The 25,749-nt window shown below is 39.2% G+C and overlaps 1 protein-coding gene across 2 annotated transcripts; it reads right to left on the minus strand.

Annotated features, from left to right (window-relative positions):
• Positions 1 to 329: 329 nt before the first annotated feature.
• Positions 330 to 19,531, minus strand: LOC103756152 (interleukin-1 receptor type 1). 2 transcript variants are annotated; one of them, XM_029964728.1, is made up of 13 exons: positions 19,386 to 19,531; positions 18,964 to 19,045; positions 17,047 to 17,292; positions 15,945 to 16,083; positions 13,903 to 14,137; positions 12,143 to 12,332; positions 11,044 to 11,218; positions 9,777 to 9,842; positions 7,855 to 7,975; positions 4,823 to 4,968; positions 3,116 to 3,259; positions 2,666 to 2,830; positions 330 to 1,236 (listed from the first exon to the last, which is right to left on the minus strand). In XM_029964728.1, the coding sequence occupies exons 4-13, from the start codon at positions 16,003 to 16,005 to the stop codon at positions 860 to 862; spliced, it is 1,680 nt and encodes a 559-aa protein (XP_029820588.1). In that variant the 5' UTR covers positions 16,006 to 16,083; positions 17,047 to 17,292; positions 18,964 to 19,045; positions 19,386 to 19,531; the 3' UTR covers positions 330 to 859. The 2 variants fall into 2 exon arrangements, with proteins under 2 accessions (XP_029820588.1, XP_017939691.2); XM_018084202.2 differs by having other exon boundaries at positions 15,945 to 16,086.
• Positions 19,532 to 25,749: the final 6,218 nt, after the last annotated feature.

Consider the following 25,749-nt stretch of genomic DNA (forward strand, 5'->3'; position numbering starts at 1 on the left):
AATAGGAGCCCTGAAGCCCGTTGATGTGGTCCTTAAGGTAAGGCAGACGAAGTCAATCATCCTGTAGCCCCATGAGAGGCTCTTGTGTCATTAGCCAATTGTTCCACTTGGGTAAAAAAATACATTAAGCCACTAAATTGGAAAAAAAAAAAAGTCCAGTGGAGATTAATTTTTTGACTCAAAAAAGCATTATAAAGGTATTTTTCTGATGTCTATATGCGACAAGTGACTAAAAATGGCACTGTTCTTTAAAATGTAAAAAAAGACCAGAGAAGAGTATGCTTTTTTAGGTTCAACAGCACTCTGGGGGGCCTGGGATTGTCTCTTACCTTTTCTCTCGGACGATAGCACACTGAGGCAGTACCACAGGGGAATTTATCTTTCAGTAAACCGAACAAGGCAAATAACAAACTTGCAACAAAGAAAAGTTTTGTGTCATTAAAAAAAATGAAACAAATATTTACTGGCATCAATCATGCCCATTCCATAATATCATGATTATAATTAATATAATTCTCTTCATGTCCAGACTTTACTTGTAAAAAAACAAGTTTTCTGAGGATTTTTTGATAGTTTCTTTGCCTTCTATTTTCAACACTATGAGAATTCCACCAAATCACAGTGCAATTCTTGGAAAAGTACTCGTGTGCTTCCTACATGTGCTACTGATGATATTTCAAGTTGTTCTGTTGATCCAGCCAGAAGAAAAAAAGATTCACATCTGTAGATAAAGCTGTAGTACCTTCACTTAAGAAAATCTGGATAAGATTGCACAAAACAGATGCGTGTGACTTTCAGTCAGTCCATCACCAACTATGTGAACTGAATCGGTCATTAAGTGTCATTTCCCTTTTGTTACTTAAGGTGAATTCAAGTCTTTTGGTAACAAATGCAATCCTGACAAAGATTCACTTTTTCTGGATGGCATGTGGTAGCGCACTTTCTTCCAGAATCTGGTACCTGCTGAGTGAGACCTTTCTGAGAAGTCCCCTTTCCATCGGATAGCCCCATGCTTTTGCTTAATATATTTGATGGATTCCGGCATGATCGCATAATCTTGTATTTTTTCAAGTTCAATGAGAATTACTTTAATGCCATCTTGGATAAGAGCATTATACATGGCTAGCTGCTTTTCAGACACATCTTCTAGAATGCTATAACAGGAGGGCTCTGGTACTAAAACAATTATCACTCTTCTACTTTGACGGATTTTTTCATCAGCAACACTGATCACAGCTGTAAAAAAAAAAAAAAAAGGTTGTGCAAAAACAAGACTGTATGTTTCTACGTTATGTTACCAACATTTTGCAGCTGGCTCATTCATTGTTTGATATTTAAGCCAACACACTTTACATCTCAAATAGGGACAGGATACGAGCATGCAAGCAGTTACCTTGGGTTAGCCAACCCTAGAGATTTGGCCAATGCAACAATATGACCCCATTAGACTGCATGTCTATTTTCCTGTTTTGCATAGACAAAGGAGAGCTGCCAACTATCTACTACGTATCTTGCTAATGCCATTTTATTGCCATCGTAGGTACAAATGCAAAAAACCAAGTTCCAGAACCACAGGACCTTTTACCTTAAACAGCCTGTTCTGATATGCTCATCTGCTTTTGTTAGATGTAAGTAGAAGAGAAAGAAAAGAATCCTCCCTTCAATGTCATGCCAGTCAATTAAGTCTCAAACAGTAAGATATGGTAAATACCACACAAAAGCCACATGGCTCAACCCTGAGAACAGATTATTGCATTTTTTCAAGCTGGAAAAATTAAGCAGCACTTTAAATTCTACTTCTCAGGGAACCCTTCTTCCTCAAACCACTACCAAAATCCTTCAAATATAAAAAAAAAAAAAGAAAAAAAAAAAGAGTATCCACGGGCCACCTCATGTAAGTAGGTTCATACACAACTGTTTTTTAAATAAAAAACTTCTGGTTTTGGCCTACTCTTCAAATTTATTCAGTCTCAGTATTATCTTTTTAAAGTCATAAGACCTGAAGGATTCAGAAGCCTTTAATCATTTGACCTCACAGAAGCAGTCAGTGGGACAGGTTTTGTAATTTTCAGTCTCGGATACTAAATTTGATGCACACATACACACCGAGGATTTTTAATCCACAAGGATTTTTAAGTCTTGTAAGGAAGGGAAGGCTTTCTAAGAACTTTTACAAGGGACAAATAGTCTTTGATACAGCTGATCATTCCTGGTAACTTGCTGTAGTTTTGGTTTTTTCCATCTGCACTGTCTAAGCATCCATTATACCCTTTATTGCATCCTGCTCGTTTGACAGCAAATCTTAGAGCAAATAAAAATGAAACAATAGACATCATCCTTTTAAATGGCACCTCAAAGCAATAGGCTTTTTTCACACTGCTCATGAGATCTACTTTTCCATGTTTCCTGCCATTAGTCATCATTCACAATCAAAATTTCAACTCTTCTTCCCCTCAGCATTGTTCCATGTCTAGATGTCTAGGCTGAGATAAAGAGAGGTTGTGGAAGCACCTGGTGCTGTATCTCTCATTCTCCATCAAAGTGAGTAAGAGAATCATAGTTCATCTGATGGTGAGAGATATTTAGAATCCTGATTGCCTGTTTCTCAATTGTATTTGCAGGTCAACAATAAAACTCAAGTCCAGTTTGTCTTCAGATAGCTTACCTTCTCCTGGTAAATCATCCCTCCCAAATATGAAGAGGTTATATCCACACTGTCTTTCTAAGACCTCTGGAAGTATTTTCAGAGCAAAAATATCTGATGAGTACAAGCAGCTCTCTCTGTTCTTTGGATACAGAACATAAGCATCATAGATCTTCTCATCTGAAACTAAGGAATGAGCAATAGGACAAATAAAAATGAATTCTAAAGATACGAAAGCAAGCAAGCAAACAAACGGACAAACAAAAATCTCTAAACTCTGGGGCTTTTTGCCCCACTTGAATCATTGTTTATCATGCTTTTGTTATCTGAACTAATTCTAAACATCTTAAAAACATATTATCCTTTCAAAATTTCCAAGGAAGACCAATCACACTCCATGAAGTTAACTCACTGCTATGCAAAGGAAGATGGAAGCTCAATACAACAGTCAGCATTGTTACACAAACATACCTTTTTTACCCAGGAAAGGATGGCAGGAGTCCCGATACCAAAGCACAATATCAATTTTGAAGATCTTGTAGATAAAGAGAGTAAAACATACTAAAAATACCAAGGAAACTCCTCCTCCAATTAAGTAACCCTGAATGTTTTGTGCTGCAGTAAAGTGGAATAAAAGAAAACAAATAAAGTACAGTTATAAACTAGAATCAGGGAAGACAAGAAATGGGCAAAACTGTTTAGTCTTTAAAATATTTTAAAAAAAAAGAAGGAATGAATGAATAGGTGAATCTTTTTCACATGTGCTTTCTGCAAATACTCTTATTTGACAAGCCTACTTTTATCTTTCAGAGAAAAAATACCTTATCAATGTGACGAAAAGAGGCTACTTTTCACCAAACACCAAAATAAACACCAAAATAAACTACTGATGCATATCCCAGCACAGTAGTAGAGTGAGAATTCTTGTACAAAATTTTATCTGTCAGAAAGCAAGGAAGTCAGAGGTGGGAAGGTGTTTTCCTGACCATGCTGTTCTCCCCAGACCAACTAGTCAACTCTAGCCTCTTCAGTGACCTGTCATTGACCCTTCTTATTTACTGTTCTCATACAAACACCCTCCACAAAATGCATTTTTTAGTTAATGCATACTAAGGAGTTTCTGAGTTTAAATCCTACCCTGATAATCTTTATGAAGAAATTGTAGTTATGTAGTAAGTTAGAGCTCAGATCCACTTTCAGTCAATGATTTATTTACAATGCAGCCAGTTAGAGGTTAGCTTGGGAGGAACATTTGTCAGGGGATTGGCTCACAGTTGACAAAGTCAAATCAAAACAAGCTCACCAGAAGCCCTTCTGCAGCTAAATTTAAAAAAAAAAATGTACTTAGAACATCTGATTTGCTTGTCTGTATCTGTATCTGTTTTGAAATAAAAAGAATTCATTTCTTCAGCCTTGCATTTAAGTTTTCAAAGCTCACTTTATCTTTCAGTTCATCTACTAAAAACAAAAATTTATGCTTGCTAGGAATAAGTCAAACTTATCCTAGTCTCTGAGCACCAGACCGGGGTCTCCAAGTGGCAGGATGCTCTCAATCTACATGCATAAGCCTATCTAGAAAGTGGTTAACACAGCACATGTATCAGTCAGTAACGAAAAGTCCATAACCTTTCCAAGCAATCTATTCCATTTCTTTATTACTACCATTGTTACATTGTTTTTCCTACCATACAGATTCTTTTTCTTTCTCCTAGCAATCTCACCCCATTATTTGTTATGGTATAATAGAACAATCAGGTCCACATACACACTCATGTTCTTTTGACAGTCTGTTCCATACTAAGCTATGTCTTCTACCCAGCTCTTTTAAAGAAGTGACCGTTTCCACTGCTCTTCTAGACACACAATATCCTCTGATCCACGTGCTTCTTTAGGTACAAGTATGTCAAATGAAGCAAAGTATTCCACCAAAGTCTCCTACTTGCTTCAAATAAATTGGAGTCTTTAATTATTGTTTTCTAAAGTACTGAATGTGAGAGGATAAAGCAAATCAAAGTGTTATTTTCTTTTATTTTGCTAAGAATATGGCAAAAAATTCACAAAAGGTACTGAGCTGCCCTGCCCCCTTTATCACACAGCTTTAGCTCTAAGTAGGGTGTTGTCAAACCAACTGAGAAGTAAGTATACTGGTCACCATTTTATTAAGAAGAGATCTCTTACCTGGGCGTTCCAATTTGATGTAGGCTGTAAATTGCTGAGAACCATATATGAAGTGACAGAAAAATTTGTGAGCGTAATCCTTTGTTTTCACTTTTGAAATGTTAAATTTTGTTCCAGATACTGCAAGTCCATGAGGCAACCCCTCTCTGTCATTAAAAAGGGGTAAAAAAGAAACATCTGTATGGAAACCGACTATCTGTACTTAATAGGGGACAGATTCATCTATCCACTAACACAAGAACATTCGTTTTTTTAACTTTATAAACCTCAGAAGCCAGTGAAGCACAGTAAGCAGACTTCTTTAACAAACAGCTTCATGAATAGAGAAGATCTTGGGTTCTTGGTTGGTTTGGGGTTTTTGGGGTTTTGTTTTGGTTTTTTTTTTTGCTAAGTTGGACAGAGTGCACCACTAGCAGTTTTGCAGGTGATACAAAACTCAAAGGGATAATGATAGAAGAGCTGCCATCTTGTGGAACCTTGAGGCTGAAGAAATGGGTTGACAGGACACCTCATGAAGTTCAAAGTAAAATGCAAATCCTGCATCTGAGGAGGGATAACCAGACCCCAGGCATCCTGGACTGCACTAAGAAAAACACTGCCAGCAGGTTAAGGAAAATGATCCTTCCCCTCTGTTCCTCATTGGTGAGGTCACACCTGGAGCCAGTGAGGCCAGTTCTGGGCTCCCTGGTACAAGATGTATGGATTTGCTGGAGCAAGTGCAAGGAAGTGAAAATGTTAAGAAATTGGAGTATCTGTCATATGAGAGAGCAGAGACTGCTCAGCCTAGAAAAGAAAAGGCTCATGGGCAAGGGGTGGATCTCATCAATGTGCATAAATACTCAGTGGGAGGGAGGAGTGGATAAGAGGGAGCCAGGCTCCTTTCAGTAGTGCCCACTGACAGGACAAGAGCCAATGAGCACAAATTGAAACACTTTTCCATATCAAATTCCATCTGAACACTTTTTTACTATCAGGATAGTCAAGCACAGGAACAGGTTTCCCAGAGCTGTGAACTCTCCACCTGTGGAGATATTCAAAATCAACTGGACACGTCCCTGAGCACCCTGTTCCATCTGGCCCTGCCTAGGCAAGGGAGTTGGACTAGACAATCTCAACAGGTCCCTTCTAACCTGAGTGATTCCGTGAATGAAAGACTATATAAACCAGTAATACCTAGTAATAAAAGTGACAAGAGAAAAATCACCCTCTAGGATTTTTTACACAGATGATGAAGCAGAGACCTTTCTAAGCACTTTAACAGACTCCCAAAGCCCACATTGCTCACAGTCAATGGTGACAACCCCTAGGAAAATAGTGATGAACAAAATTCACCCTTGTGTGAAATGACAACAAACATGGCAATAATACCTTTATGTCTGACAGCCATTGTCACAAAAAGCTTGGAGATACAGTATGATATCCTGTTAAAACCATCCTGCTCTAAGATAGATTAACAAGAATAAGGTGAGAGAGGCCGCAATGGGAAGGTACATACAAACTGGCATTCTACTCTACATATCAAAGTAATACTATTACCTGATGTACTCAAGGAGAGAACTCATTTTGCAGGACACCGTGAAGAAACAGTTTTTATTACATAAATAATTGCCAGCAAATTCTGTCATGGGATGCCAATACAAACGTCATTATTTTGCAACACGTTTGGATTTGTTCGAGTCAGTTTTAACTTTCATCCCAGCACAGGAGCTACCTCCTAGGTGTAAGCCTCAAGTCTATTTTGTTGGCCATGGCTACGGTGTAGGTTGCTACAGAGAATGCTTCACAAATTTAACTGCTGAGGAACTGCTACTATTTTATGAAATAAAACATTAATGTTGCAATTAATTTTTCTGATATTGGATAACTTGCTTTGAACTTGCACAGGATGTATTTTGCACATCTCCATCTCTGGCATGGGAAAATTATCTGGCGGGGTAGTGATTAGAAATGGAGATCACTTCCAAGCAAGCCACAAATCTTAAGAGAGAAGTGCTTTAACTTAAATATATTAAATGCTTTCCAGGAAGATGTGTTTAAGAGCAGAATAAGGTTTCAGAAGAAGCTGAAGATACTACCACTATAAACAGTTACACACAGCTACACTGGTGAAGATAAGAAATTTCATGTCCTGAAGAATAATGGACTTAGTTGTGCCTTAGAGACCATAAGCTGGGGCCTTGGCATTTATAGACAAACAAGAAGTATACAGATCTATAACGAAAGCAGTAATTCCCCCTTAAAGAACCTGAGGACAAAGTAGAGGCCAGATACAGATGAATGAAGTAGGTAATTTTAAAAGCAGTCTGCTGCCTAACTCTCTAGCCATAATCTGCACTGGTGACAGCACTTGGTGGAGAAGACAATGCTTCTCCATGAATGTGAACTAATCAGCTGAGAATTTTTTTCTTCTTCGCACTAGATTTTAAGGGTTATGTTTAATAGCAGTGATTGATACAATGAGAAAGAAAAGAGTACATCCACATTTTGTTACAGCATAGACCAGCTACTGAGTGAAAAGTCCTGCTCTCCCTAAAGAATTGCTGCTTTTACCAGCTTAATTATATTCTCCTGAACATAAAAAATCCAAATCTAAATGTCCTGCAACAAGAGCTTCTGCTTTGTGTTCTTGAGGATTAGCAAATGTGTCTGTACTCAGAAAAGAACCGACTTCACAAATAAAACTAGGTTTGGTGATTTTTTTTTGTTTTGGAACAATCTATCCTTTCCATATTAAGGATAAAGGGCTTTAATCTATTATCAAAAAAATCACCTAAGAACAAATGCATAAGCAAGTATTAAAAAATTATATTTCACAACAGGATTATAAAAATCTACATATGATTGCTTCATTACATTTGTATCAAATACATCAGTATTTATAATTAAATGTCAATATCATTTTTTAAAAACCAAGCAAAAAGAATATACCGTGTTTGATGCAGACTTCTAATCAGTCTTTCAATGACTACTGACATTTGACTGGAGGTCAGCTTTGCAAATGCACTTATAATTCCATGTATAAGGATACTTACTCATAAAACTGTTCCCTGTAGGTTTTATCAAAGATATCAACATCCTCATCATTAACTTGCCAGAATGGAATTAAGCCATTTATGCCACTTGATATATTACATTCCATAACTACATGAGAGCCTACAAAAAAACATTTAAACATAGGAACTGAAGGTCTTGTAACAGAAGCAGGATCAAGTGATGAAGGAACAGTCGGGAACAGGAGGGATATAAAAAAAATAAATACCTTAAGAAAAACCAGAGTCCTAAAACTCATCCATTTGTAATCCAAGTTTGGGTGCCTACAACCTGGATATAAATCCCACCCTAAATGCAGGTGTCTAAATGTTCACATCTACATGTAAGCTAGATGTCTAAGCTAGTAACACAGTTCAGCTCTGCTGAAGTCCACACACTGAAGTCGATACCTTAACTGAATGGCTCTCCCAACTCCACTGAAAGATCTCCAGGGCTCAAATCAGTTGCATGTACACACTGTGGCAACATCCAAGGTATCTATATGGAGTTGTCAGACAGGACTCCAGATCTTAAAGAAATCTGCACTGCTAGAGTAGCCAGACTGCTCAAAACAGCACTCCATGTGTAGGCAACTGAGTTGAGCCCCCGTTGATAACGGCACGGGGTAAGGACGCTAGATCATATGCAGATACCCACGTGCAGACAACTACACCCTGGAGTTGAACCCCATTCTTAGGGACCATGCGTATCTTTACTCCACATCAGAGTCTTTTGGCCAGCACTGTCCACTGGGATGGTTTCTGAATATTGTCACATTCTACTCCCAGAGCAAGCTCACCTGTCACTCAGGTCCTTTGCCACCAAGAGTCCAGATCTTACAGAATGCCTCATATTACACAAATCAAGTTGCAAAACATATTTGTTTCCAATGTACCTCAGAGAGCTCCACGTACAGGAAGGTAAGCAGCTTTCTTGGATTCCTTTCCTTCTGTATTTTACCCACAGAAGTTATGATTTGATAGGAGAAGGTGGGCTGTCTCAGTTCACCTATGTAAAGATCTTAGTGTTTCATTTCCTAGAACCGCATCAGATCTAGATGCTTCTACCAAGGAATAATCTCTAACAAAAGTATGGAATAAACCTTTACCTTACGTGCAAAGCAGTTACTTGAACAAGAGTTTGCACAGGAATCAGAGATGTTCCCCAATCTCTTCCCTCCTGTCCTTCCACCATGATAATGAATTTTTCTAAAGATGTGGTTTAGTGTGTTGCACAGTTCTTCAAAAGGAAAAAAAACCCTCAAATGTATGTTCCATGCTCTCCATTTCCATGCATTCATAAATTTACTGTTAAGTTTCTGCACAACCTTCTCCTGCCATTTCTCATTCAAAAATCATACAGCTGTTTCCATGTTCATGCAGGTGTTTAAATATTCTGCACTACAGCCAGACATCTAATAAAGATTTTTTTTTTTCTTCCAGTAACCCATTAAAGGTACTGGACAGAGAATATTACTTTTGAATGGCTATGCCTTTTTAAAACAAACAAACCAACCAATTTCCTTAAATTCCTGTAAAGTGTCTCACCTAGTCCCCATGTAACAGGGGGGCAATATTTCCACAGATACTGAATATACATCAAGATAGGGACACTGAGAAGTGGCAGAAAGGACAGATGACAATAACAATAAATAAATAAATAAATAAATAAATAAACAGATAAATAAATTCATCCCGCACAACACTGCTGGTCAAGATACTCCAATCTTAGGCACATAGTTATTTCCCCCTACAAACTACTTGTGGGAATCATGTTCTATCATCTCTCATCTGTCTTCCAGATATCCTCAATCCACATGTTAATCTCCCAGTCTTGCTGAAGTCCATGGAACTGTTCACAGGTTATTTCACAAAGACCAGGAGCTTTGTTTTACTTAATAACCTCTTAAATAGTCAGTACTTACCAAGTTCTACTTCAATTGTATTGTTCTTCGGATAAATAAACTCTGGTTTTATCTGTGGTGGTTTTTCTAATCAAAACAAAGAAAAATCAAAAACTTCAGGCAGGAAGAGTTCCACAACTTACTTCAACTGACAGTTTTACAGTGGTTTTGGTTTTATTGTTTGGTACTATTGTAGTGTCATACTTACTACCAGTTTCAAATTTGCAACAGAAATATCTCATAAGACATTTGCTGTGCTCTCTCCAAATTATTCTCTTTTAGTTCCCAAGTTAACAAAAGGCTTTAGCTTACCTTAAAAATACTTAAAAAATAAATTCTCAAATTTACTTTTATATCAACTCCCAGTAAAACAACCAGAAAAAGACAAAACCAAAAAATGCAATTAACTTTTTCAGAGAGATGGATAAGGAAGAGAAAGAGGGATTGTATAAATGACCTCCTAGATAAGGTGAATATTTATTTAAGTAAAAGTTTAAATAAACACATGCTTAAACTGGGCTGGAATTGTATTGTTCTGCATCATGTTTAGACTGGCCGCTAACAACCCACTGTTCTTATATCATCTGCCTGAGTCAGAATTTTGATTCAATCTAAAAAGATGTACATGCTCTTTCCAGCCAACTATTCTGATAGGACTACTACCATGTTACTAGTCAGGTCACCAGCAATACTGCTCACAAAGACACAATTACAATGAACACAGCAATAAATGACACTACTGGGAGAGTGAGACAGCCAGTTCCACATCCTGTGTGCAGGAAAGCACAACTAAGTGGCAACAGTAAGCCAATCCTTTCTACAGCAAGATTTAACTTTATAGTATTTATGCAGCTTGTCACATCTCCTTTCCCATCAACCGAGATTCTAGTGAACTCTGTAAGCAAGTTCACCAGCAGGGCTGCAAGAAGGTGGTTTGCTCTGATAGACTCAGAAAAAAAATACTCTATTTTAAAATGTATTTAATTTAGTGGTCCATTATTTGTTTCAGCAAAAACAATGCCCTCACACCCCAGTAACCACTCCCTTCCTCTAATTCTCATTCCTAAGCCCGCAATACTCATTTCCCCATGACAATTCTTCCCCAAAAGCAATCCTTAAGGATAGCAACGTCCTTCACTGTATTTTAATTTTATATTCAGGAATAAATTAATTAAAGAAGATTTGCAACTCTGATTTCACAGAGCTGAAAGGTAATATGCCAGGTATCTTATGCCTGCATACAAATATTTACAGCAGAGCCAAAAAGAGACTAACCTCATGCACTCACCTTTAACTTCCAGACTTATGGTTCTTGAAACATTATATTGTTTTCCCATGTAGGTGTACACCACACGGCACGTGTAGTTTCCTCTATCTTGCACGGTTACGTTACGAATCAAGACAGCATTTTCACCCTCTGCCAAAAGAAGTCGCTTGTCTTCAAGAAATCCAGACTTACACTCCTAAATACATCAAAAGTACTTGTGACTTAAGGGAACTAAAAACCTGACAATTGAGTAAGTTACTGAACTCTACTGATTATTAAAATACTTGCCAAATACTGACTTTTTTGAAAGCCATTATGTGGGTTCTTATTCAAGCACCACTACACTCTAACATGAAGCCTGATGACATCTTGCTTCATTTGCACTTTTTAAAAAATCCCTGCAGCCAATCCTTTCAGTTTTCAAATGCTGTGCTTTAGTTCACTGCCTCCATTAATAGCATGGCAGTTATCCATCTCAGGTGTAATAGAAGTTATGCATGTAGCAGAGTTTATGAGAATACATGCCTGCATCCCTGCTTCACTGTGATGCAGTGCCTTGTGTTGTCTGGGTTTCTGTGGCAATGTGAATACAGCGAAAAACTTCCTTCTCTTCCTTGACCTACAAGCAGTGGAGAAACCCTTCATCTCAAAAGATGTATAGGTGCAGCACCGAGGTTATTTTATATATATGGCCCATGTAGCTGCTTTAATACCAGCATCAGAATTAAGAGTTGAACTACTTCATAATTTTACCTTAACACAGACAAAATACGTGTTTCTAAGCTTGCACAGTCTACAGAGTATTTTCATAGAACCAAAGCAAGCAGCATAAGAATACCACAGCATAGTCAACAGATAGGACATGCTTAATATTCTGAGAAACAGAAATAATTATCCAAAGCCTTGTATTTACAGAAACATACAAGTTTTAAAACTTATTATCTACATAAAATAATCAAATGAACCAGATTTTCACAAAACTTATTCACACTCATGCCTTGCTCAAACTGTAGAGAAAAGAAACCTTCCCTTCCAAAAGCAGCTTTTCCCAGGTACTCCACAAGACATTTTAAATAATACATGTTGTATCTTGTATATATGAAATACACATGCAAAATACCTTATACCAATGTACTTCAGGCTGATTATTGTCTTCAGCTTTAAATTGTTCCAGATCAGGACATATAATCTTTCCAGTATTTGTGCTCATCACTTTTTGTTCAAACTTCATTTTTCCATTAAAACACAAGCCATTATCATTCTTAAAAACTGTTAAATTTATAGTTTTTTTGTTAGAGTGGTTAAGGCTCCTGTAAACAGAACAGCAGACAAGTCAGGTCATTAACAGAAAGGTTCCTGCTTTCCAGCAAGTCAAGCAGTTTACAGACAGGACTTCAGCATCTTCACTGGCCTTGCCTCTAACACCCCTGCTGTATCCTCCTAGCTCATAAATACCATCCTCAGCCCCTCACCCCCATTCCAGATCAAGAGATGGGAATAAGCTCTGGTTTTGTGTTGTGAGCAGAGGTGGGGTCTGCTCTGGAAGCACCAGAGGGGATGTGAGGACTTCTCAGAACTCCAATGAAGGTTTAAGTGACTGATGCACAAAATGCTGCCTACAGTTAACACAACTGAACATTAGCAAGTTTCGTGTCCTGCTGACATTATGCAAGCCAGGGATGTGAGGTGGCCACAGGAACACATTTCATAGCTCAAGCAACTAGAAGCATAGCAGGAAAGACTAAGTTAAAATTATATAACTGGGTAGCTTTGAGAGGATTACATGTCTTCTGACTTCCAATTTCAGCTTCATTTGTCAGCTCTGGAGAAGGAACGTGCAAAGGCCCACAACATGGGAAGTTTCTGCTGATCGCTGTTACTACATTCACAACCCAAACCCCTCCAGGATAACTGGTGTACTGTATGCACACCACTACACATAACTACACACTACTAAAACAAATTCTGGGCCACCTGAAAAGCCTGTATTGGTTGTTCTCATTGTGTTGTGGCAAGACCATGAGGAAAGGAACAGTTTCTGTCTGTCTTCCCAAAATTAATTTCCTGTTCAGCACACAGTGAATTTCAACCATTATAAAAAAGATCTGACAACCTGAAGTAGTTAAGCCCAGTGCACTAATCTGAGCTGTAGATATAGCAAGAGCTTTAAAGTACCAAAAAAAGCTAGATAAAGATTCTTTTCAAAGAATCTATTCCCTTTATTTCTTCTCTGTGCACTCAGATTGTTTGAGTAGTATTACTGACACATCATTTTCACTGTCTCTAAAGCTGTCCAGCACATTGCTTTGCAAATCAAGAGCATTCTCATTTTTGACCAGTAACAATTGGTAATATTTTAAAATAAATCATAAGAAAGCTTTTCTGCCTTTTAATTTGTAAATTTCTAATAAGATTCGCAAAAAGTTGCTAAGCTCTCCAGAAAATCTGTGTAGTGATACTGCATAAAATGCAGTTTCCTCCTCTTAGATCCTTCTTCCATTTAGCCATGTTCTATGAAGAAAACAAAATGTTCTTCTGATCTGTCAGTATCAAACAGCAATTTGAACACAGGAAAAGTTGAAGCAGTGAAGATGTTTTCCTGTGACCTTATGCTTCATCCAAAACAAACAAGCAATCCTCACATTGTTAGTGAGATTGCTTCAAGATAAAGAGTCTTCTGTATGAACCACTTTTGCAATGGTAAATAGGTGGAAGAGAAAGGCATCATGCAGAAGTATAAAGCATGGTCAAAATAGTGCTTTTTAACTGTTTAAGCATTCTACCTAAAACAAAAAAAGTTTTGTATGCTCAAGTTCCACAAATACATTATCAAACTTGCAAGCATTAGTAACCCAGTTGTTTCCATCCTTCCTTCCTTACCTTACACCGCATTCATAAAGTCCAGAATCTTCCAGCATTGCAGGAATAAACCAAAGCAAGCCCTCTCGCTGGTGGATCCTGGCATTTGTCTCTGTAGTTACTGGTGTAGCACTAGCATTTTTATACCACGTCAGATTGTAATTAGAGTGAAGCACTGGCAGTGTAATAATGGGGCAAGTAATAGCAGTAGGCTCTCCAACAAGCACGAAGTAATCACAAAGAACACATTCCTCTACTAAAAAAAGATAAAAATTATCAATGCTTTTAATCTATACACTTATATGTTTTAAAAGTATCAATATCCATTCCAAGTGACACAGAATTAGAAAATAAACTTTCTGTAAAAATTTACCATTAAAACATCACAAGGCTATTATTTTTTGTTTGTTGAGCACCTTCTGGTTGAAGACATAAACACACATTTTACAAGCTTATGCCACAACTTCCCTCTGTTAAGGTATTCGGTAACAAGCACATGCAAGTCCAATACCCTCAGCACAAACCAGAGTATTAGATCCATGGGATTCACCAGGCAACTCCAAGCTTCCCAACTCACCTGTCATGTCCTTGTTATTTGAGCATGTTAGTACTTTTGCAGAATTTCCAGATTCTTAGTGTGAATACTACCTATGTAAAGCACAGTGCAAACAGTAGCAGAGTAGAGCTCCTGACACTACTCTGGCCATTATGACTGTGGGGCCAAAAACAAAACGGGGGTTAAAAAAACAGGTGTTTCTTAACCTGAAGCCAAAGACAGTATGGAATGATATCAAGACCTCAACACATCCAAGAAGACTGTAAACCAATACGTTACAATACAAAAAAAATCTGGAAAGGCACAGTATTTAGATTAAGAAGTCTTGACTATAACGTATTGTTTCCTTACTATATTTGCACCTTTATCCAGCATGCCCATTATTCTGAACATCATATAAAAGATCAGCATAAACAGAATTTTTATAATTATGTCTGTGTAACAAGTTGACATGGCACAATAATGCAGCCTAGCAAGCATTTCTTTAAACATCAGCCAAAAAATATCAGAGAAAGTAGGACAGATACTGCAAAAAGTTATCAAGAACCCAAATCTGCAAGCAAAAATTTACTGGAGAATACCATTTTAACACAGAGCTAGCCACTGGGCTATGAAGTAGATTGTAAAACTTTCTAACTTCTGCATACATTTGCCCAGAGAAGCAGATGCCTCATCCTTGGAAGTATTCAAGGCCAGGTTGGATGGGGCTTTGAGCAAACTGGTGTAGTGAAAGGTGTCTCTGCCCATGGCAGGGGGGTTGAACTGGATGATCTTTAAGGACCCTTCCAACCCAAACCATTCTGTGATTCTGTATGCAACACGGAATTCCTATGAAACTGCAAAACATCTGGCTGAACTGATTTTAAAAATCTGTCGAATGACTGTATAAATACAAAGTCAACAGATTCCATTTCAAAATAAAAAAAGTCTTCAGTAATCCTTTCAGTATCACTATCTTACTACCACCTAATTTAAAGATTTCCAAGTAGGTCTCTCTGTAGCTTAAACTAATTCAGAGACATTAATATTAAACTGCTTATGCCAAGAGGAGCAAGACAAGCAGCATTCATTTATGTAGTTGTGAACTTTACTGAAAAAATAGGCCTATCTTAAAAATATTACTAATTAATTGTAAAGGAAACTCAGCCCAGTACTGCTTTCAGGACTAGAGATAAAGCATGTTTCTTAAGGCATTCAACAGCTAACAAAGTCAAGGAAGCCAATCATTTTGGACTTTCTTCACAAGAAACAGGGAGAGGCTAATCAAAGCCTAAGTACCCCAAGTTTATGTGGCTAGATTTAAAAACTTATGTCTATTTGTCCATGCCATCCCTCATGCAATTTCAACCCCAGAAGAGGCACTCAGCTATTTTTAATACGCTGAAGCAAAAACAAACCCCAGATCCACTACTTGCTCTTGATATCTCTTTCCTACTAAATATACACAACTTATCTCTTGCAGATTTTCTTTTTTAAAATAGTAATTTCAACGAAGTATGTAACCTACCAGCACGGAACAGAGGTATCAGTAGAATGAGATGACCAATGAGCAAAACTACAGGTGTCATATTTTGCTGCAAAACAGAAGATTTTCAAATGCTGGGTTAAGACTGTTCAAGCTGCACTGTTCTCTGCACCCTGCATTACTTAAAAAAAAAAAAAAAATCAGAAGAAGCATTAGTCATCTTGCAGAGGGAAAAAATGGATTTGGTAAGCTGCTCAGTCTTCAGCTTTCTACTACAACTTTTCCTGAACTAGAACTATTCTACTGGAATAATTCTTGCATAAAATATAATTATCTTTTGCCAGCATAGTTAACTAAAAAATCCCCACACAACCCTGAAGCACAGAAGAATTATGCTAGCATAGTGATTTCAGCTATACCACATAATTTAAAAACCAAGTTTGATTGTCTTTCCACATGCTTACAAGTGACACAATCAGAGAGATGTACGAGGTTTCATTCTTTGAACTGTTTTTGTATGACTGAGGCATCACTGCTTTTAAGAGCAGATAACCTACAATTCTTTAAAAGCACACTAACTTTAGTGTGACCTGGCACTTAAAGTGGCATCTAAAGTCGAATGTGTAGAAACCGCAGCTAATATGAATTGCTGTGGTCAGACACAAAAGAAAAGTGTCCATAATTGTAGTTTCACTTCACACCTCAGGTCTTGTTTTCAGTTTTCTCCAACTAAGACATGATTAAACAGACACACACTGCCCTCATGGCCTGCAAGTGGCTTCTCTGAAACCTCTAAACCTTAACCAAGTCCTACTCCCCTCTCAGATGCACCTGCATTTTTTTGGCAAGGTGTCATTAGAGATCTCCCCAAACCTTCTACTGTCAGCCAGCTGGGAAACACTTAAATCCTTTTTCTTCTGACAGCTCCTTGTAAGTTAAGGTCTGCATTTAGCTGTCGTGTCTTTCCTCAGCTTCTGACTATTTTGTGTGTTGCTGCTTCTCACTCTAAAGCAAATTGGTTTCGATTGAAGCAGTCCATTGCAAAACATTCATTGCAAAGGTCCTAGTTAATATTGCTTTCTACCCAGCTAGAAATGGCAGGAAGAAAAGAAGATATTCCCTGAAAAAGTCAGCCTTGACTTACTTTTATATCCAATGTAGTTCAGTGACAAATAAGCCACACCAGCTCCTTCTTCTGAAACATTTCAGATGTAGAAGCGTTGGGGTAGTAGGGAGGGACACACAAAGCAGAGTTCAACACTTTAACATATTCTTTTGGACAGTTTATCTGACAAAGCCCTCATACCACAGACTTTATTCAGTTGCCTTATATGTGCTTTTCCTGTGACTTGCCAATGAGCAGATCGTCATTCTTGAAGTTTCAGTTTATCTGTAAAAAGCAGAGAAGGGGGGAAAAGGAGTTTACAAAACCCATCATTTGGACAGCAGCATACACATCCAAAACCAAATTTTCTACAGACATCCAAAATATAAAAGCAAGAGCATCACTCTCCCTACACTAGAGAGATGACTTAATAGAGTAACAACAAAACTTGCAGTAGAGATCGACCAAGAATTCTAGCAAAGATCTTTGGACAATGAAGTTTCTGTCAAAAACAACATAATATTACACAGGTGGCAAGCAACTTCATAAGACTAATTTAACCACTAAAAGGAAACAAAGAATACTTAAACATTGGGCAAGATAATAACAACTAAGCAATCCAACAAGTTAAGCTTTACATTTTGCACTCATTATTTGCCTCCAGTACCAAGAGCAGATGTCTTTCCAATACTGTATGCTAAAGCACAGCTTTTATTGAAGCAGTAAAGCTAAAACTTCTATAAAGACAGGAAGAAGCCTCTAACTTTGCAGTTACAATGCCTCACAGTATGCAGAGCATATTTATCCTGGTCAGTAAGGTTTCAAGTGACCACACAAGGGTTCTACATTTTTTCTTAAACGAAATACAAAGAGAAACACTACCCAAAATCCACAAATGTGAAACAACAAACTTTGCTTAGAAAGCAGATGTTTGATCACATACTCAACAACTTTAGCCTGGTAGTGCCTCCTATCCCAGTCTCAGCACTATGAAATGTCCCCAGGATACAACGACAGAAGCTCAAAAATTCCATGTATAGAGAATTCCAGTTTCACTGATGACACATAGTCTGGAAAACTGTTTTCAGTTCAAAGCTTAATGGCCTCGAAGGAAAAATGCACATGAAATCTTTTAAGAAATAAAGGGGGAAAAAGCCAACAACAAACAAAATCCCACACCACTTATAAAGTTTGTGGTTGAAGTTACCAAAAACAGTTAAAGCATGACAGCAAAGCATGTTAAATTTCTAACAGACTTGTTTCAAGTCTACCACTTTCCTGAGATCACAAATTTCCTGTCTAACATACTCAACATATAAACAGAATGCAGTTGATCATTTTACAGGGGCATGCACAAACACTGTGTCACACAACATGATGCACAAGCACTCTCAAGAAGCTCACAGAATCTATAACTGACTGTGATCAATTATAAATATCACAGTTATCAGACCAGTCAAGTTGGTTGTCCACTGGGGTATTCTGACACTGACATGATGGCCAGTAAATTTGGACCTCAAATGTCTCCCTTCCTAACAAGTTGCAGAACTACAGAAAAGTTGTACCTTTAAGGAAAACCCATTATCCAGGGCATTATGTTGAAGCTACATCAAAACACAGTCAAACAATGTTCACAAAGAAGCCTGCAACAGTTCAGTCTTTGCAAGCTAAATTCCAGTTCAGCCTTGAGATAAGTACTAACTATTCTAAATCTGAATTTGAAGAAAGTGTATTTCTTCAAATTCAGGTACTGCCCCAACTTTCACCAATGAACAGGAGGAAGGAAACAAAATTACTATCTGTAGCTGTACATAACTGGCCACTACTGGTTGACCCTAGTACAGTGAAGTGCTACCTATCCATCTTCTTCCACGTCAAACTGGAGGCAATGGCAGTATCCAAACCACCTTGAAAGAAGCAGATCTTATCAATATTCAAATAAATTAAAAACAGTACCTTCTTTCAGTATCAAGTGGAAGGAGTTAATTTCACAGTCTGCTCTTCGAAGACTTTTCTATGTCATTTCAACTCCTGATACCTGTCATTGTAAAGTAATAAGAATTTTAATGTCACCCATTTTTTATTTAAATCCAAAGTAAGTGATTCATTTTCCATTATCATTTCAAAGTACTGTTAAGAAGCATTTAAAAGGACCTGAATGGCTCATGCAGGTAAAACTGTATGTATCAAAAATAGTGATGCAAAGTGTTAACAAAAAAAAAGCATTATTCTTAGAGGGAGAGAGGAAATCAGTAATATTTTTTACAAAAAAAAAAAAAAAGTAACATGTATTTCTCATTTAAGGATTAATTTAAAACATCTGAATAAAAATATCTCAATTAAAGATTCTGCATTCTAAAATAACTTTTGTTCATGACCTTTTAGCCTGTTTTTTGAGGATCCAAGCACATACAAATCATCCAAGTCAAATGAGAGCACGATGCTGAATTTCTCAAGAAGAAAAACAAAACACATCCAGCAGCTTGCTTGAGTCCCTGAAGAAACTCTCCAAACTTAAGAGCTGCTGCTGGAAACAAACCAGAACCTTGATTCAGCTTAGTAGTTTTTAATGGATAGCTCACTCCTACCAAGCTATGGCTGTCCAGGCTGCTGCCAAGAGCTATCTAGGAAGCGGCCAGAACAGGTCTGGGATTGTTAGAGCAGCAGCTCCTTGCTGGGTTTGATACAAGTATTTCTGCAGGCATCACCCAAAACCTTGCTCTTGTCATATGAACAGTTAAAAAAAGGAGCCTTTCCTGGTCATCCTTATGCAATAAATAAATACAGAAATAGTTTCTGCCACGTTTACTAGGTCAAGAAGATTTACGCCAAACATTATCCCGCTTCCTGTTACAAGTACTTTAAAAAATGTGGCAGCGTTAGCACTCCTACAGCCTTTATTTATACACTGCACTCGTACCTGGGCTTGTACAATTAGACTCACAACGAGGGAGCAGACACAAAGGCAAAATAAAAAAGTTACTTCTAAGGACGCTATTTAGTGCCGTGAAAGGTGGGACAGCAGCAGCCACAAATAGAGGTTGGGAGACTGTGTCAACACACCTCGCAGCAACACGCACGGCCTCAAAACACGGCTAAAAGTAACACAAACCCAGGGGCTGGGGTTGGTTTTTTTGGAAGCCATCAGCCACTGCAGCCTAAACCTGCCGAGGAGCCGCTCCCCGCTGCCGCGGACCCCGACCGCCCTGGGGCGCCGGGCGGGGGACCCTCCCGCCGCCGCCGCTCCCCACGGTGCCAAAGGACGGCAAATGGGCCACGGCGCGACGGGACACGCGGGGAAAGGAAAGCCCAGCCGCCTCCGGGCCCGCCGCGCCCACACCGCCGCCCTCCCCGTCACGCGCCGCCTCGGGGAGCGAAGCGCTGCCCAGCGCCACGCCCTCCTCAGCCCGGTCCCCGCGTCCCAGCCCCCGCCGTCCGCTCCAATAGCGGGCGGGCGGGCTGGAAGCACACCCCGCCTCGCATGGGGAGCCGCGGCTGCGCCTCGCCCGCCCGAGGCCGCCCCCGGCCCGCTCGCTCCGCACCGCCGCTGCCCGAGCCGGCGTGCGGCTGGGAGTCCGGGCATCGCCGCTGAACCCCGGGCATGTGAAGCACCGGGCACAGGGCGAGCTGGGTCCTCATGATAGCCCCCTTTTCCCCGGCATCAACCCACATCCTTTAGCTCTCAAGCCTGGATTTAGTTCCCCTTCAGGCTGTAACCTCGGGGCGGCCAAGCTGACTTCAGCGCAATGTGGACAGCAGTTTTCCTTTAGGCTGCCCTCGGGACTCACGGAAAGCCTTGACCGAGCTGACCTAGGAAAGCATGAGAGCCCTTTGGCCAGCTCAGCGATGCGCTTTGCCGCGGAGTGGAGCTAATTTTCATTTGGCAACCCGATGGGAGCAGACATTTCATGTCCTCAAAGAAACAGATCTACCCGTCCACCGCAGTGCATCCAGGGCATGACCGACTTAACTCTGTCTGCTCCAGGGAATTGTCGCACAAGTGAAACCAGTCCTTGACAAATCCATCACCCCATTCACGAGTTGAGTGCACGGACTCACTTCTGCCTGGTATTTACCAGAACAGGCAATGTCAGTGCCTGCTGACACCATTCCTATATTCCAGCACCTGAAGTCGCTCAGTCTCTTTTTGGAGCAGAGCTCTGTTTGCTCGCCATCACGTAAGCTCCAGTTGGAAGTAGCAATAATCTTTAAGACCTCTTCCAAGCTAAACCGTGGTTCTATGATTCTAAGTGTTTACTTTTTTCCTGGTTTGATCAGCTATCTCTTCCCTTATGCCAGGGTACCACTTTTTTGATTCAAACAATAGTTCCTTAAGGTTTATGTAGAAACTCTATACAGTTCTCACTGTTCGGTCTGATGGTAAAACTAAACTTATTCAGACATAGAAATGCGAATTTTCCAGAGAGCAGTTTCCCTGGAATTGTTTCCTTCTCCACAGTTTTAAATTCAGAGCCTTTTTGCCCTTTGCTTGTCTTCACCTCTTTCACTTTGATTGCCGTAAGCTTACTTTTAGTCACTTCTCAAAGAGATGACTATAGGCTATTCAGTAATTGTTTATCCCCATCTCTGCTTTTATTCAAGATCCACATTCATTAATTTTATTTGTATTCCAGTTGAAGTAGACATACAATTTAATAGGAATTATAAAAATGAAATATAAGAAGAAGCTTCATTTGAGGTTTGAAAAATTTCCAAATTGTCAGCTTGGTTAAGGATTTGGAAAAATGTGGGAAGGCATGTTTTACTTATTAAATGGTAGACGAGATGTCCAATCCATACTTACAGAACCATTACCCTTTTCCAAGTGGGAAGCTTGGGATTTTTTGGGATGGAAGGGTTTGTTTTCTTCCTTCTTGGTTTCATTAACACTAATTAAAGGAAATAATAAGAGATTCTCATACTGACTTCTTCCATGTTGTCAGTACCAAGATGAAGAGCTGGCTTGAGCCATGGACCTCTCAGACAGGAAAGCTGTGAAATGTTTACCAGCTTATCTGATAATATAAATGGGGAGAAAACCCTTTTTAAGCTGGACAGGGAAATTTCTATTCCTGTTGTTGTGTGTGATTGTAAGCCGTTGCAAACTGTATGTTAGCTGTGCAAAATTGTTTTTATCTGCTTTTGCCTTCACTGTTTTTGAGTCAAGGGGTGTTAAGGTGACTGGCTAAACTGGGGAAATTTCATAGGCCATAGCAATCTTAAGAACAAAGATGATAGAGTTTTCTAAGAGTTTATCTGCCCAATACTTTGCAATGCTTCAAATGAAGCTGCACAAGGTTTGATAGTTGGTGACCCAGGAGGGTTGAGAGAAAGAAGTGTCTCCCAGTAGCTAGCAACGATTAGGAAAGCTCTCCATCATGTAGCAAGAGAATAGGGAGCATCCCAGAAATCAGTAGTCTCAAAGAAGTGTAATGACTTATATATTGGATGTATAGTATGCTTGCTAAGTGTTGAAGAAAAAACAGTCATTTGTAGAATGTGGTGCACATGTCTATATCCATAATTCTGATATCCCATATCTGTCATGACCACACTGTTAAAGTAACCCCCCTAAAGTACTCTCTGGCACTCATTTTAGAGAAACTAATCACTACAGACTGAAAGTACACTTCCAAAAGAACGCACGCAACTGTCAGCGCTGCCAAATTGTGACTCAGGAGCAAAGTATGCATTTTTCACAGAGCAGAGGATGTTTCCTAGAGTTTACTAAGAGTGATGTGAATGAATTGATCATGAAACATTAGTAAGAGTCCAGTTAGAAAGCAGTAATTTGCAAATTTCTTTTCCCACAGTAGAGCTGTTTTCCCAAGTGAGTTTTACAACCTAACCTGTTATGTCAATTACTCAGTCGACTGTCTGAGTGTACCTAAGCACCGAGTAAACACGTCACTGGGAAAAGCCTGTCATTGCTACCAACTGCAGGCCTCTGAGGCATGTTTCAGGTCTCAGACCTCTGGACTGGTGCCTAGGCTGCTAGCGAGACTGCATTTTTCAGAAATCAGTCAACACCAAGAAGCCAGACAGGGGTCTGTGTCCTTCAGTATCCGAGAGTAACTGGCCTGGCTGAACTTCAGAACAGCACAGTGCATTGTTCCAGTTGGCCCTGAAAGGTACGGCTCCTCTCCCCACACAGTGATCAGCGATGTTGTAAGTGGTGACTATGTCACAGTAGTTAATTCAAAGGCTGTTTGGTAATTCCACCGAGGTTCTGCACAGGACTCTTTTGACTTAAAGTTTAATATGGGTTAATGTGGAAGGTAAGAAAGAAACACTAATTTTTGTCAGAGAGACTATTTATACTTAGTTAAATCTTGTTACAGCTTACTGCAGCACCATAAGCTACGAATCATTGAAAATACACACCAGTTCTGAGTATCCTACAGTCTGAACACACCTATTTTAGCACACCAGCAGGGGTTGTGGCCACCAAGATCCTTATTCCAGAAAATCCTAAATCTTGGGGTGGTTGATTTTCTGGTCACCCAAGTCCAAAGTCCAAATCAACACTGAGTAGCTACATATCCTACTAGATCCCACCCCTTAATACCCTCTTGTACAAAACTCTCTCTTCTTAGGGAGAACAGGGTAGCAACAGAAACATGAGGACACACACATCACATTGTACTCCTAACAGTGCTTTTAGTGTTACTCCTGCAAAGGCATGTCAGACCCATTTAGTACACATCACAGTAACCTGGAACAGGTTCTCCTGTACTGAGATTTTTTCAGTTATACTGCTTGGCATTTCCACAGAAAAGAGAGGGAGTTCATAGTTCATATTTGATCAGGTGTATCGATCTGCACTTAAAGCAAATTTATACTGGATAGAAGAACTGATCTCAAGTTGACATTTTAAGTAAGTGAGAAACATGAATATACCAGTTAACTCAACAGACAGCATTTGGAATCTGGTTTAAAATAAAAATCAATGTTTAATTTTTATTTTTGAAAAAACTAGAAAATATTTCTTAACTTCTACATCAAAATCACTTCACACTTCCAAATGCAACTGCTGCTTAAGCAGAGGAGTTCTTGGCAGTTAGGAGACTGTCACTGCAACACTTAGCCAGGAATGCATGCTCAGAGCACCTTTCTCCTCCTGGCCCACCCAAAATCGCTGTGGATTTCTTTACAGAATGCTTCTCTTCTGTATTTTCTGTGACTCCTTTCCATGCTTCCTGAGAATAGTTGTTGGGAACTTATCCTTTTTGCCTTCAGCACAAAGAAGCTATATAGCTTCATTGACTAAGCAGGTTCAAAGCCCCACTTTCTTGGCTTTACCACGTTGCTGCTTCACTAAATCAGCCATGCTTGTATTACTGACATTACCTGAGTAGTTCTGGTTTGAACCAAAACAGTTCTCAAGGCAGATCCTGGAATGGCTTCAGGGTTATTTGTCTCCTTAGGACTTCCTTGAGGCGGAGACAGTATGTTAGCAGTAACAATACCCATCAGAGCCAAAGCAAGTGACACCTTCACTAGCAAGTAGTTGAGTCATTGAAATGAAAATCAAGTTTCACAACCTCTATCTCTGCATGACACACATCCACCTCAAGATCTTATCCTATTCTGTGGGTTAGAGCTCTTGGAGTTAGCAGAAGTGCCTCTGAAATGGCTGTAATTAATTTTCAGTGAGGTCCGTAAGATGGATGCAGTAGTTTATCCCTCGTATATAAATAAATAAATAGATTGATAGATAGATAGATAGATAGATAGACAGAGTTTAAAACATCCTTGTCTGTTATGACCAAGATCTGTCTGCTGTTATCATAGACCAGCTCTCTAACATATGCTTTTGCAATTTGCTCATTAATTTGTACAATGCGTGCTCAGAAATTATTCTTAAATACTGTACAGTAAGAGCCAACATACATTAAAAAAACCCTGGAACTGTGAGCAAAGGATTTCTAGATTTAGCCTTCTCACTCAGCCAGAAAGGGACCTCACACAATAAAATCTGGACAAACTGTACAATGACTGCATGTTTAATCAGATAATCCAGTGTCTTGCTAGAATACCTCTAAAATTGAATGGGTTGTATTGGAAAGGACCTTAAAGATCATCTAGTTCCACCCCCCTGCCATAGGCGGGGACACCTTCCACTAGACCAGGGTGCTCAGAGCCCCATCAACACCTTCCACTAGACCAGGTTGGGCCCCATCCAACTCTCTGGGCAACAATCCCAACAATAAAGATTTCACAATAAAGATTTTTTTCCTAATATCTAACCTAAACCTACTCTCTTTCAGTTTGAAACCATTCCCCCTTGTCCTGTCATTACATGAACAAAAGCAATAAGTAAACCAGAGTAACAAAATGGCCCAAGGAAACCCATACAAGACTATTCTTCAAATTGCTAGAAGAACACAAAAAGGATGCACACAGTTGCAGAAGACCCTGAAATATGGTAACTGAAAGAGAAAGAATATTTAGAAGCAGTAACTTGCAGAGGATTAAGCTTTGAAAAATAGAACTCTTATCTCAGGAGAAAGTAGGGTATGTTGGTGATTTCACCCTAGATTAGCAGGAAGGATTAGCTGCCTTAGAAGCATGTAGAAATTATTGTACTGCTGCTTTCTTCAACCACTGTAAAAGCTCAGAACAGCATGAGACATAGGAAACAAAATTCAAAACTATTTTTGCCTCAGCTTTGACATCCCTTTCACCTAAAAAGCAAGAAAATCAAAGTAACAGGTGTTTAGAAGATAACGCTCATGATAA

The sequence above is a fragment of the Manacus vitellinus genome, unplaced genomic scaffold (assembly GCF_001715985.3).
Source record: "Manacus vitellinus isolate BGI_N305 unplaced genomic scaffold, ASM171598v3 scaffold_7_pilon, whole genome shotgun sequence".
NCBI lineage: Eukaryota > Metazoa > Chordata > Aves > Passeriformes > Pipridae > Manacus > Manacus vitellinus.

Coding starts and splice junctions, on each gene's coding strand:
- LOC103756152 (XM_029964728.1), bottom strand. CDS start 16,005: ATGACACCTGTAGTTTTGCTCATTGGTCATCTCATTCTACTGATACCT. Junction 12,333..13,902: donor CTTTATGAATGCGGTGTAAG/GTAAGGAAGGAA, acceptor TTCTGTTTACAG/GAGCCTTAACCACTCTAACA. Junction 7,976..9,776: donor TACAATTGAAGTAGAACTTG/GTAAGTACTGAC, acceptor GTTTTTTTGTAG/GCTCTCATGTAGTTATGGAA.